Genomic DNA, 14,055 nt, shown 5'->3' with positions numbered 1-14,055 from the left:
CAGCCACCAGTAGGGTTATCTTTCTATAATAGTCCCAGGGATTGAGCAAGGACCACGTGCATCAGGCAAGAACTCCACAGCTGAGCTCTATCCTTTGCCCTCTGTTTAATGTTCGAGACAAGACTCTAAGTAGCTCAGGCTGGCCGTGAATTTGGCATCCTCCTGCCTCAGGCTTGTGCCGCCAGGCCCAGAGTAGATGAAATGATTCATTTAAAAAACGGAATTTTATTTCTCACAGTTAAGGAGGTTGGGAGGTCCAATATGGATAGGCCACCTTACCTGACAGGTAAGGGGCAGGTGCATCTCATCAGGGGTGGGCACATGTCAGCTCAGGTCTCCCTCTTTAAAAAAAGCCACCAATGCAGGTATGGAGGGATGGCTCGGCAGTTAAGAACACTTGCTGCTCTTGCAGAGGACCAAGGTTTGGTTCCCAGCACCCACATCAGGCAATCAGGCAGCTCACCTGTAACTCTAGTTGCAGGGGCACCATGGCTTCTGGCCGCCTCTGGCACCCGGCATACCTGCCCAACAAGCCCTAGTAATCTGCCTATCTCCTTTTCCCCACTGCTGGCTTTATGGGGACATGCGGCCATGTCCAGCTTTTGCCCAGGTAAGGATCTAAACTCAGGTCTTCACACTCATGTGGTAAGCACTTTACTGGCTGAGTCATTTCTTCAGCCTGTGTCTGACTTTACATGTGGGTCTAGAAATCCAAACTGGGACTCTCCTGCTTGTGTAGCAAGCACTTTACCAACCAACCTAGGTCCCCAGCCCCCTCTGACATTTTGTGGCAGAGTCTTGCTAAGTTGCTTGGGCCAGTCTTGAACTCTTAGTAGCCTATGCAGTCCTTGAAGCTAAAATGATGGACTCAGGTTCAGTGAGGCACCAAAAACAAGGTGGTTAGGTGTGGAGGCACTTTGATCCTAGCTCGTTCAAATCCATAGAGCTCAAGGCCAGCCAGGGCTGCCACAGAGTAGCACCCTATCTCAAAATAAGTGGAGTGCAACTGAAGAAAATACCCACCACATACTTCCATATACACCTGCACACAGACATGAGAACACACAGAGAAACATGTACACACACACACACACACACACACACACACACACACACACACACACACACTACACAAAACCTAGGAACAGCCGTATGCACCTATAATCCTGGCACTGGGGAGGTGGGGACACATGAATTACTGGGGCTTGTCTTGCTGGTCAGTCTAGCAGAATTAGTGAGCCCCAGATCCAGTGAGTGATACTGTTTCAAACAAAACAAGATGTGGGGCTGGAGAGAAGGATTGACAGCTTGAGAGTGCTGCTCTTACAGAAAGAAGGTCCGGGGTCAGTTGCCAGTGCTCACATTGGGTGGTTTCCAAGTACAGCTCCTGCAGATCCAATACCCTGCTCCTGGCCTTGGAGAGCATCAGCACACACATACACAACATGTAAGTGAGAAGGAAGGTGGCTTGAGGACATGCTCCAACTGTAATATGCACCCATTCCATGAAACACAGGTATGCTGACTGACCAACTGAACAATGCATCTATTTCCAAAAGCAATTTTATTATGAATCTCACACGCTTGAAATACAGTCAAATTTGCAACAGCATCATAGGACTTCTCATGGGCTATCCTTAGTGGTGTATTATCCTAGGGTTTCTGTAAAACACATCAGGACAGCTGGATTCTGTCCTCTAGCCAGTCTTCATATCAAGCCAACATTGAGGCCTTTGCTCACTGTAAAACACCATTCAAAGGTTGTCAGTCAGTGGAAGGGGGAGGGACTGGTTCAGAAAAGGGACCAGACCAGACGAGGTTATGGGTGGCTAAAGTGGTCAAAATACATCATGCTGGTATATGAAAACTTAATAAAACCTATTACAAATAATATATGCTAACAAAAAAATTTTAGAGGTGGAGAATAAGGACAGTTGGCATACTCTCCAGCCTACACACAGTGAGCTGAGATTTAGTTTAGTAGCAGAGCTTGCCCACTGTGTCAGAGACTCTATATTCAGTCCTCAGTAAACAAACACACAAAAAACAATGTTAAGAGATTCTGTTTCAAGCTAGCCTCAAACTTGCTACACAGCTAAGCCGACCTTGAACTCCTGACCCTCCTGCCTCTGCTTCTCAAACCCTGAAATTACAGGTGTGTGCCACCACACCTGGTTCTAATGTAGGACTCTGCCACACATGTGCACAGGTGTGGCAGAAGACACATGACACTGGGTGTCCTGCTCTGTCACTCTCTGCCCAGTTCCCTTGAGACTCTCTCACCACTGGACCTGGACCTCAGACTTTCACCAGTCTGGATGTCCTGCAGTCTTCACCCATCACAGTACTGGGGGTCCGAGTGTTCTTTGGCCATGCCCACCTAGTGACGGTGCTAGTGCTGGGGTCCTGAGCTCAGGTCAGGTCTTATCAAGTGTAAACTATTATCCTCTCCCAGCCTCATGCAGGACTCTGAGCTGGCCTTCCTACACAGATCACTCACCAAGCCAGCAGAGGTGGGTACCAATCATCCTGACTTCACTCAGGCCAACCACCCCGCCCTTCCCAAGACACACTTGTGCTTTCAGAGGCCTGCAGTGACATCCAAAACATACTGTCTTCACATGCGCAGTTGTCACAGCAACAACCTGCAGAGCAAGCAGGAGAGCATGTGAACTTCAGCTGGCACTGGTTCTCAGGGGTGACTCCAGATGGCCCAGCTTCTCACAGTGTTAAGAAACTCAAGAGTCAGCTCCAGTGACAACTCTGTTTTAGTGACCCCGTCATTCTTATATTCTCTAGAGTAAGGCTGCACAATGTTCCATTGCTTAAGGGATGTGAGGGTTTGTTTGCCTGAGAACAATTTAACCAGCCCATTTCTCTAGAGTGATTTTCTCAATTTCTAGTCTTAGATAGTAAGGGACACTCACCTTTAACAGTAACTGAATGAACTAAATGTATTTTGTCATTCCTGTATATTTTTATTACAAAAATAAATAATAAAAATAGCCAAAGAAATCTATTAGCAATATATTCATGAATCTTGATTTTTAAATTTCTCAGCTGTTCCTACAAGGTGGCTCCGGAGCCAAGGTCATATGGATGCAGGCTCTGCCTGCAGCAAGCCCAGCCTTGGGTCCCACGTGGCCATATCATCTCTGATGTACACAGGGGCACAGGATGCCAGCAGGGGCAGGAGGTTTGTACTTGTGCATACTGAAAGGAAAATGGACATTCTGGAACCTTCAGACCATGCATACTGAACAGTTCCTACTGAAACCAATTTGGAGCATTTTGTTTTTGTTTTGTTTTGTTTTTGTGCCCCACCACCGCCCGGCTTACTGGAGCATTTTGGGCCAGAATGTAACAAATCAAGCAAGAAAATCAGACCCAAAAGGCACAAAAACTGAAATTTCACAGAAGTGTTCAATTTTCCCTTTCCATTATTTAAGCACTTCTCATCAAGCTGTATCACAGGTCCCAGTCGAGTCCTCCGTGCTGTGGCCTCACTGCACATCTGGGTAAAGGAACAGCCACTGCCTTGGGTCTGAGTGTACAGCAACTGCTTTGCTCAGTCTGCAGACTGCTTCGCGCCTTCCCTTGCCAGCCTGTCAGCCTCTTCGTTGCCCACAAATCCAGAGTGACCAGGAATGTGCATCTGTTAAAATAAAACCCCCCTTGAATTTTTTCTGATATTTATGTGAACTGTGCATGGCAAGACCTCACATCCAGAAGAGACTGGCAATCAAAGCTCATATTCACAGCCCCATCCTCTGAACAGGGTAAGACACTAGGGCAGGAGCCATGGTTCCGATAGTACAGTATTTCAATTCTCAGTGCCACACAAACTGAGGTGACATGTGTTTGCAGTCCCAAAACTGGCAGCACCAAAACTCAATCAAGATCACCCTTGCTACATAGCACATTTCAGACCAACTTGAACTACAGCCTGCCTCCAACCAACCACACTACTCAAGATGACAAGAATATATAGATTATTTGGTTAAGAAGTTCACCGAAACCCCCAGAACAATAAAGGCTGTTCCACTGCTCTTGGTTGGCCACCAGAGCTATATGCTAAGACCCTACTGCTGAAGACAACACACACCTTGGCTGCAGGACATACAGAAACCAACCAGAAACTGATTTGGAAGCTGCCATCCTGCTGTTAGCTCTCTAACTTGGGAAGGCGCTATGTAGGCTGGTGGGGAAGAAGTCTTACTCTGCTGTGAACATGCCATAACACCAACCCAACAGGTAAGATGTGCACACTAGAGTAATAGTGACAAGTCTGTTTGGGGGGTAACCACCTGACTTCTGACTGAAGTTACAGCCTACCCTACATCTGGTACTGTAAACCTATCAAAGCATGTACTGGGTAGTCACAGGCCCTAGTATGAGAGCTACTACTGATCTATGTCACCCACTCCAAGGCTCAGGCAGGGTACATCATGGGAGAAGAGGGAAGAATGTAACAGGGAGAAAGGAGTGAAGTGTCATAGAATGTCACCTTCCAGGCAAGGCATGCTACTGCACTCATGAGCTCATTGAAGCTGTGACTAGCAGCACAGGGCCTGCCCAGGACTGGACCTGTCAACACTCTTCCCCAGATGGGGAAGGGGTGCATGAGGTCCCTCTACTCCCTGGGCTTCTACAGGTGATTAATGGTTTATGAGGGAGGATAGACTTTCTTCAGTGCTGCAGACACTGCTAAGGTACCCATACTGCTGTAAACAACCATTCATTTGTATTCCTGTAAATAACCAACTAAACAAACCAATTAAACACAGAAAACAAAACAAAAACAAAAAAAAAAACATGGAAGGAGGAAAGAGGAAGGAGACAGGTATGCCCAAAACATGATGTACATGTAGGATGTCACAATGAAACCTATTCTTGTGTCTAATTAACACACTAACAAATAAATTAACTTTATGGAAGCTGCTATTTTAACCTAGTCACTTTACACCGCTTCCCAACTCCATCCTCTCAGTAAATTCAGACCGTGCAATGTGAAGCGTGACTCACCCACTTGATGTCCATACCCCGAGTGAGCTCGTCCAGCTCCATGAAGTCCTCCTTGTTGATCACGTCTTTCCCTGTACTCGTTCTCCAGCCATTCTTCTTCCAGCCCTGAACCCAGCTGGTTATCCCTAGGGGACACATGCTCACAGGCTCACCCATCAGGAGGGCCTGGCCTCTCCTGGCCCCTAGTCTCTCCTTGAAATGGCTCCTCTTGTTCCGAGTCAAAGCCTGGATGGTTCCCTTCCTCAGGTGCTCTCCCCTGCTTAAGCCTTCAGCACAGTCCCAAGGCCCCAAACTTTCCTCTCCCTGCATCCAATCAGAAGAACAAGAGCTCAGCATCCCCCAGCCCTGGAGCCAGCACACTGTGACTGAGGTTACTAACATCCTGACCTCAGGTGTTATGGGGCCAAGGAGTCCCAACCCCCACAAGACAGGAGACCTAGACTCCTATTTCTCTGAACCTGAAAAGCCCAGTGTCACCAGGGACTGTTACACTACCTCCTACTAGGAAGAAAGGCCTGTTCCCCTTCTCTGTGCCCGGGAAAGCTTACCATTGATGGTGAACATGCTGTCTGTGTAAAGAACCAGCTTGCTGATGTTCTGAGCCTTGGCTTGCATGATGGCTTTGCAGGCTGCCTTGGAAAAATAAGTCCAAGGTCATGCTATATGCATTACTGACTGAGTGCTTTAAGCCTGAAGCACTCTTCTTTCTGTTCCACCATGCTGTCTTCTCTATGTGCAGAGGCTAAACCAACAATTCCCCCCATGAAACCTACATGAAATGATTCTAGAACTTTTTCTAGAGTCTTTGAAGACTATTGTTAGCCTGAAAGTTTCTTGTGGGCTTTCAATACCTTCTATGCAAGACAACAAAGAAAGGGAACAAGACTGATGTGGTCACATGGAAAAAAGGCACACTCACTATTATCTGGGAACTTACATGGATCTCCGCCCTCTGGTTTGTCTGTCGCCCAGGAAGTCTAAAACCTACATTTCTGTTTCAAAACAGCACAATAAAGAAAAAACAAAATTACAATGCTAATTCCCAAAGTGATTCTTCTCAGCAGATTAATAACAAACTAGTGTTCATTTCTAACTGAAACATAAAACCTACATACAAACAACAGCCTCGAAAAACAAACCAAGGCTGGGACACAGCTCTATGCCAAGCTCCCACAAGACCCTGTTCCAAGCCAGGCAGTGGTGGTGCACACCTTTAATCCCAGCACTCAGGAGGCAGAGGCAGGTGGATCTCTGTGAGTTCAAGGCCAGGTTGGTCTACACAGAAAGCTCCAGGACAACCAGGGCAACAGAGAGAATCTATCTCAACAAACAGAAACAAAACAAAAAGATCCAAGGTTGAAGATATAAAAAGTTCGTTATGCACCGGGCAGTGGTGACGCACACCTTTAATCCCAGCACTCGGGAGGCAGAGGCAGGTGGATCTCTGTGAGTTCGAGACCAGCCTGGTCTACAAGAGCTTGTTCCAGGACAGTCCCCAAAGCCAAGAGAAACCTTGTCTTGGGGGTGGGGGTGGGGGTGAATCAATGATCATTTACAAACTGTCTGACAGCAGTTTCCCATGAACTTCAGACCTGGTCTACAAACATCTCAGGGGTGGCTGACAGCCACTATTCCATACCCTTCACCGCAGGGACGGGGTATATGTGAATGGTCCAGTTTCACCCCTTTGGCTGTGCTTTCTGACTGTCTCTAGGTTACAAGTCTTCAAAAGTCTAAAAGTCACCAGGTGTAGTACACACCTTTAATCCCTGCACTTGGGAGAGAGAGGCAGGAGGATCTCTATGAGTGCCAGGCCAGCCTGGTCTCACAGTTGAGATTCAGGACAGCCAGAGCTACATAAAGATACCCTGTCTCCAAAAAAAAAAAAAAAACGAGTCTAGAAGTCTAGTGATGAGATGGGTTTGGAGCTAGTATCCTGTCCCTGCATCACTGTGGGCTGGCTCCTCTACGCATATGTCTTAACACTTGTATGAATTAGGCCCAGGGAAACAATACCAAGTCTCGGTATTTGGCACTGTCAAGAACCAAGCTGCCTGGCACTGATATAAATCAAAGCTGGTCTTCTATCCCCACCAAAGCTCTTTACCTGGCAGGCTTTGCCAAGAATACATCAATAAGCAAATCCTGCCAAGACCTGGTAAAAATGTGATGTTCACACTCAACTGTGTTTACTTACAAGGGATGGCCTGGCCCCCAGTAAACGCCAATTCCTGCTCTCGCCCGCCTGCGCCCGTTACTGGAGCAGCAGCCATCCGTGTAGACAACAACTGATTCTCCTGCAAGAGGGAAGAGGGAGGCCACTGCACCAACCTGCTAAACACTGATCCACTGCTGTAGTTTTCCATCCAGAATGACATGCATTTCTTCCTATGAGGTGTGGCCACTTTTTACTTGTCCCACGTGCCAGGTGAGTTAAAGGTAAGACAGAACTTCCCATTGTAAGACCTGTTTATATCTCAAGCTAAAGGGTCCCTTGTGCCTGGGCACCTTCACTCTCAAGCCATCTTTCCAGAGAAAGCAATGTTTGGTGTGATATTGGCCCCACATGTCAGAAAGTCAAATTTGCTGGCAAGTGGTCTCGTTTTCTCTTAGCACATTTGCCACTAATTGTAAAGTAGTTCTCATTTCTGCTTCCTTTCAAACATGGTTTGCTCAAGTGGGAAGGACAGACCTGGGGCCACTGTCAGGCCCAAGTGCAGTCAGCAGCACCCTCAGCAAAGGGTAGGGAGAAACTGACTGGCAAAGTGTCTGACGTGGAAGAGGGGGAGTCAGAAACCACCTCCACAGGAGACACGATCCAGAGGACAGTGGCCTGGGCACAGCAGGCTCAGGGGAGGCATGGAGACCAGTGGCCCTCAAAGAAGCAAGGCTAGGAACATCTGAGCAGAGGATGGGCAGGCCTCCTCTGTCAGCTGGAACTTGATTATTTTTCTTGAAGACACTAAAGACTCTGTGCCAAGTGACAACTGGCATGCTGGAAATGGCTCATCCCTTAGGTTCCTGATGATGAATGCCCGAGCTGGGGTTTATATTGATGTGATGAGACACCATGACCAACAGCAACTTGGAGGAAAGGGTTTATCTGGCTCATACTCACACATTATAGTCCATCACTGAGGGACGTTAGGACAGGAACACAAACAGGGCAGGAACCTGGAGGTAGGTGCAGGGGCCGTGGAGGGGTGCTGCTTACTGCTTGTTCCTCATGGCTTGCTCAGCCTGCTTTGTTATAGAAACCAGGACCACCAGCCCAGAGATGGCACCACCCACTGTGGATCACGCCCTTCTCTATCAATCACTAAGAAAATGCCTATACCCTGATCTTATGGAGACATTATTTTCTTATTTTCTTTCTTTTTTTTTTGTTTTGTTTTGTTTTGTTTTTGGAGACAGGGCTTCTCTGTGTAGCTTTGGAGCCTATCCTGGCACTCGCTCTGGAGACCAGGCTGGCCTCGAACTCACAGAGATCCGCCTGCCTCTGCCTCCCAAGTGCTGGGATTAAAGGCGTGCGCCACCAATGCCCGGCGCCAGACATTATTTTCTTAAATGAGCTTCTGTCCCCTTAGATGTCTTTAGTCTGTGTCAAGTTGACATACAACTATGCAGCACACTGAGCAGTAAAGGACACTTGTTCATCTTAGGTAATTGCCAAACCCATGGACTTGAACATCTTCTGGTGCTTTCCCTGGAGGTAAAGTATAGATGGCTACCTCTTGGCAAAACTCAGGATATATCAATGCTGATTCATCTTTAAATGCTGCATCTTTCTGTTCCCATGTATGCAAGACAAAAAAGGACATTTACATACTATAGTTACTAAGAGCACAAACTGGAGCAAAACACAGGAAGAGCCCATGATCTCTTTTTCTCAGGACACAGTGAGGTCTGAGGGCTGGACAAATGTCTACATATGCTGGCCTCTAACAGACAGCTCTGGGTGAGCCCTCCTCCTTCCTCTGCCTCCGAAGCCTCTGGCTATGTAAGGGTTTCCTAAGAATTTCCAAAAGATTAATGATTTTGCACTATTTGATAAGCTATAAAATAGTGGCCTTGATGGACAGTGGTGGCACACACACACATTTAATCCCAGTGTTTGGGAGGCAGAGGCAGGTGGATTTCTGTGAGTTCGAAGCCAGCCTGGTCTACAGAGGGAGTGCTCCAAAGCTACACAAAGAAACCCTGTCTCAAAAAAAAAAAAAAAAAAAAAGTTGCCTCATTGCCAGGCCTGGTTGCTAGGAGGCTAAAGAAAGGGGATAATAAGTTGAAGGCTAGCCTGGGCTTCAATGGGAGGGGTTCAATGCCACCCTGGGTAACCCAGGGAGACCCTGCTGTAGAATAAAACGTAAAAGGGTAGGAGCACATTGATAACAGCCCTGGACTACCAAGAAGGAAACCAAAGGGACTTTTTGTTAATGTCCTACCTCCAAAGTAAAAGACCTCAGAAATTTCTAGAGATATTTACAGAAAAAAAAAAAAAAATGGGGCTAAAAATCATCTTACACCCTTAATTCCAGCACTGGGAGGCTGTGGCAGGAGGATCTCTGAGTTTGAGGCCACCAGAGCTACACACTGAGACCCTGTGTCAAAAAGACCAACAACAACAAAACAAAGAATTTAAATTCCTTCTTGCTTAGAAAGGAAAAGATTTCATGCTGATTGTTATTCATTTTTTCATAACTGTACTAAAAATTTTGAACCCAAGAAAGGCATACCCATATAAGAAAACTTGTCCTTGCTCACTGGGGGAGCCGGCTCTGTGTTCTGTCTGGTGTGCTTTGACCCTGGCTCTGGTAGCTCTTCCTCTTCACCCACAGGCTCCCGAGGCCGCTTGCTGATCTTCACCTGTGATTCCTGCACACGAGTGGTTTCCTGCCCTGAAAGAAGAGACCAACCATGGTCCAAAACCAGACAGCATTCTGGAAGAGTTTTTACCATTACCACACCAGACTGGGGCGGGACACTCTAGATGTAAACCTACTAAGAAAGAATGGTTGAGAACAAACTATCCCAGATTCCAAGGCTCCCACTGAAAATAAATAGTAATAGATGAATAAATAAAGATCTTGAAACCCCGTTTCCCAAGGGAGGTTCAGATATAGTTTTTAGGGTTTTGTTTTGTTTTGTTTTTTGTCCAGTGTTCTAAATTAGTCAGCTTGCTGACATGAGTCCTGTATGTGTGCTCTAGATCTGGTGTCCCTTATAGTAGGCCTCTTGCTTCCAGGACATTTGTGACACATGAAATGTAAAGAAACTTAAGTGGTAGGCTGTTGAGATGGCTCAGAGGTTAAGAGCACCACCTTCTCTTCCAGAGGTCCTGAGTTCAATTCCCAGCAACTGCATGGTGGCTCACAACCATCTGTAATGAGTTCTGGCACCTCTTCTGGCCTGCAGGCATACATGCAGACAGGACACTATATACATAAATCTTAAAAAAAAAAAAAAAAAAAAATGCTTCGGCTGTGAAGAAAAAAAAAGAAAAAGAAACTTAAGTGGTGTGATTCTATGGACTATGGCCTAATGACATTATGATCATTCGACTGGAGAACAGAGTCCTAGAAATGATAGCATTCTGTATATTTGTTTGCTCTTACAGGGTCCTGCCATGTAGGCCAGCTCTGGAAATAGCTGTGTTCTTTCATGCCTTGAATTCCCGATCCTAGGCACCATACACCTGGGTGTGTGTGTGTGTTAATGTTCAAGCATCCATCCCTCCTGAGTTACAGGAAATTGTGTCACCCAACATGGATGCTAAGAATCAAACTCTGGTCCTCTGAACCACTTTTACTTGGTGTTTTTTGTTTGTTTGTTTTTGAGACAGGCTTTCTGTTTTAGCCCTGGCTGCCCTAGAACTCAGAACTCATTCTATAGGCCTTGAACTTGGAAATCTGGTTGCCTCTGCCTCTCAAAGACTGAGATTAAAATCATGTGCCACCATGACCCGGCTTAACTACTATTCTTTTTTGTTTGTTTGTTTGTTTGTTTGTTTGTTTGTTTTTGGAGACAGGGCTTCTCTGTGTAGCTTTGGAGCCTATCCTGGCACTCGCTCTGGAGACCAGGCTAGCCTCGAACTCACAGAGATCTGCCTGCCTCTGCCTCCCGAGTGCTGGGATTAAAGGCGTGCGCCACCAACACCTGCCATTGAACTACAATTCTTAACTCTAATCGTACAAGGAAAAACAGATAATCATGATGTTGGGGATGTAAGGGGCTTTTCATAGGTTAAAACTTCACACTAATGTTACATACCTTTTGAACCATCTGGGCTTGGAGAGTTCCTGACAAAGGCCCAAGCTTCATCTTCTGTAGCAAATTTCTTAAACCTGGCAGCAGGAAATCGGTCCACCTGTTCTTTGCACTCACTCCTGGAAGAGTGCATACATTAACCCAGGCTTCATTTCCCCTCCAATTTACATATTTATTTGTTTATTTATTTTATTTTTATTGGTGGTTTTTCAAGACAGGGTTTCTCTGTGTAGCCTTGGCTCTCCTGGAACTCACTCTGTAGACAGAGACCCGCTGGCCTCTGCCTCCTGAGTGCTGGAATCAAAGGCATGTGCCACCACCACCTGGCTTATTGGTGTTTTACACCAGTTTTAGATTCACATCAACTAGGAACAGAAAGTAGAAAGTCCTCTTAAGCCTTGGCCTCCAAATGTTCCTGGTCCACTGCTTACACTAGAGCGGGCTCATTCATGCTATTGTAAAGTTTATAGGTCTGACAGCTAGGGCTGTTACATGGAGAAACCGTCTTGAAAAACGAAACAAAACAAAAGTCTACAGGGTTAGTGAATGCATAATGACTGTGACAGGGGTTTACATGACCACACCATCCAGGAGGGGTATTAGAAAGCCCCTCCTGGCCAGGCAGTGGTAGCACTCACTTTTAATCCCAGCACTTGGGAGGCAGAGGCAGGCAGATCTCTGTGAGTTCAAGACCAGCCTGGTCTACAAGAGCTAGTTCCAGGATAGCCTCCAAAGCCACAGAGAAACCCTGTCTTGGGGAGGGGGAAAAAAAAAGCTCCACCTGTAGGCTGGGGGTGGGGCATCTATGACCCCACACTCTAGAGGCAGAGGCGGGAGGATCACAAGTTCAATGCCACCCTGATCTATATGCAGGTCTAGGCCAGCCAGTGCTACCTAAAAACCCTATTCCCAAACCACCTTGGTTTGGGAGTATACTCCTGTAATCCCAGCATTTGGTAAGTGGAGACAAAATATCAGAAGTTCAAAGTCATCTTTGGTTTATAGCTAGTTCAGTTGAAGGCCAGCCTGTCTCCAAATAAACAAAACCTGTCTGCTCTCATAATCATCCCTTCCTTGTTTCTAACCCCTAAAAACCACTGCTTGTTTTTGCAATTTCCATGTTTGTTCCAGGACGTCATATAGTTGGAATCACACACTGTAGATAATTTCAAATTGTCTTTTCCTCTTAGCATGATATAGTAAGTGTTCTTTCATACTGTTTCATCTTTAATAACTCATTTTAGGTCTGCATAACATACCTCATGATTTAGCTTCATTTCTGTGTTAATACTGGCCTGACCATTCTGGTAAATGCTATCCAGGCTGTACATCTAATACCATAAGGTCTTCCACAGCTCCAGTGCACACTAAAATTTTGTTTTCTTTAAGAATCAATCAAGCCGGGCAGTGGTGGTGCACACCTTTAATCCCAGAACTCGAGAGGTAGAGAAAGGTGGATCTCCGTAGAGTTCAAGGCCAGCCTGGTCTACAGAGAGAGATCCAGGACAGCCAAGACTACAAAAAGAAACCCTGTCTCAAAAAAAAAAAAAAAAGATATATATATATATCAAACCAGAACAAACAAAAAAATCAATCACAGAAAAAGGGCTGGTATCAGAAATACTTCTTCCTCAGTAGTGTTGCTAGTGAGCCTAGGGAAACACACAGACGCACAGGGACAATGAACCTTGACATCAGGAGCTTACTGTCATATATGCCCAAACCTGGGTTCAAGCCCTGATTCTGCCACTTAACCTACCCATGAAACTGAAAACAACAACTGCCTTCGGGTACTGCTACAAGGATCCGAAGGCAACGACTAGCTTCTAGCTTAAGACTCTCCATCTCTCTCTTCCCCTTCCTCCTCACCTCTCTTTGAGGTCTCTCCTTCCATAGGCCATGCTGACCATTAACTTGTAGTGATCCTCCTGCCTCACACTCACCAGTACTGAGTTTACAAACATGTACCACCACACCTGGTAATAACTATCCTTTTTAAAACCAGGAGGGAATGAGGCTATAGCTCTGCTGCTTGTCTAGCATGTGCTGAGCCCTGGGTTCGAGCCCCGGGTTCGAGCCCCGGTACTACATAAACAGAGGGTAATGGTGCCTGTCTGCAATCCCTAAATTGGGAAATGAAGGCAGAAAAACCAGTTGGTACAGGGGGTCTCACACACAAAACACCCACAGGGGCGATCAGAACACGGGGACCCTCATGCCAGTTCTGGTCTGCAATGGTTCTATGTGCTCTTAGCAGACCTTGACTGCAACACAGACTAAAAAAGCTCTTTGGTATTTAGAATAAAGGGCTCCGCCGGGCTCCGTCTCACCAACTCAGGAAGACGCCGGTCCTGCGGCCCCTCCTCACCGCATAGAACATCCCGAGCCCGCAAATGCCTCGCCTCACGCGTACGACGGACAGAGTTACTGTGTGGGACAGCGGGAGCAGCCAACGCATCGCTCAGGTCTGTGAAGGAACCTACATCGCCGCCGGCGAGCCTCCCGCCCGCAACCTGGCATACTTCCGGTGCAGGGAGATGACGTTACAGGCGCTTGTAGAAGGAGGGGCTGAGCCTGTCGCGGGGAGGGGCGGAGCATAGGGTTGAAAGCCTTGTGTGATGTGTTTACCAAAGAAGGTGAGATAGTAGGTTTGTAGGCTGCATTGCCTCGCAGCTTCCCAACGCCTGGAGTGGGGAGGCAGGGAGGGAGGGAGGGAGAGAGGGAGGGAGGGGGAGGGCGAGACGAAGGAATGGAAGGATCACCTCT

At 46.8% G+C, this 14,055-nt stretch overlaps 1 protein-coding gene across 1 annotated transcript; it reads right to left on the bottom strand.

Annotated features, from left to right (window-relative positions):
- Positions 1 to 3,568: 3,568 nt before the first annotated feature.
- Rnaseh1 (ribonuclease H1) lies at positions 3,569 to 13,747 on the bottom strand. The gene is made up of 8 exons (NM_001285919.1): positions 13,620 to 13,747; positions 11,293 to 11,408; positions 9,759 to 9,920; positions 7,223 to 7,322; positions 5,963 to 6,017; positions 5,574 to 5,658; positions 5,026 to 5,150; positions 3,569 to 3,655 (listed from the first exon to the last, which is right to left on the bottom strand). Exons 1-8 carry the CDS (start codon positions 13,745 to 13,747, stop codon positions 3,569 to 3,571), a joined length of 858 nt encoding a protein of 285 aa, NP_001272848.1.
- Positions 13,748 to 14,055: the final 308 nt, after the last annotated feature.

This window comes from Cricetulus griseus, chromosome 7 (genome assembly GCF_003668045.3).
Source record: "Cricetulus griseus strain 17A/GY chromosome 7, alternate assembly CriGri-PICRH-1.0, whole genome shotgun sequence".
Taxonomy (NCBI): Eukaryota; Metazoa; Chordata; class Mammalia; order Rodentia; family Cricetidae; genus Cricetulus; species Cricetulus griseus.
The sequence above is the reverse complement of the archived record's forward strand: the minus strand, read 5'-3'. Positions and strand labels throughout refer to the sequence as shown.

What these genes read in the sequence shown, in the direction of transcription:
- Rnaseh1 (NM_001285919.1), bottom strand. Translation starts at nt 13,747, where the DNA reads ATGCGTTGGCTGCTCCCGCTGTCCCACACAGTAACTCTGTCCGTCGTA. An exon ending in ACCAGAGGGCGGAGATCCAT is followed by an intron (nt 5,659 to 5,962) that starts GTAAGTTCCCAG and finishes TATTTTTCCAAG; the next exon opens with GCAGCCTGCAAAGCCATCAT. An exon ending in CAGCATGTTCACCATCAATG is followed by an intron (nt 5,151 to 5,573) that starts GTAAGCTTTCCC and finishes TGTGTCCCCTAG; the next exon opens with GGATAACCAGCTGGGTTCAG.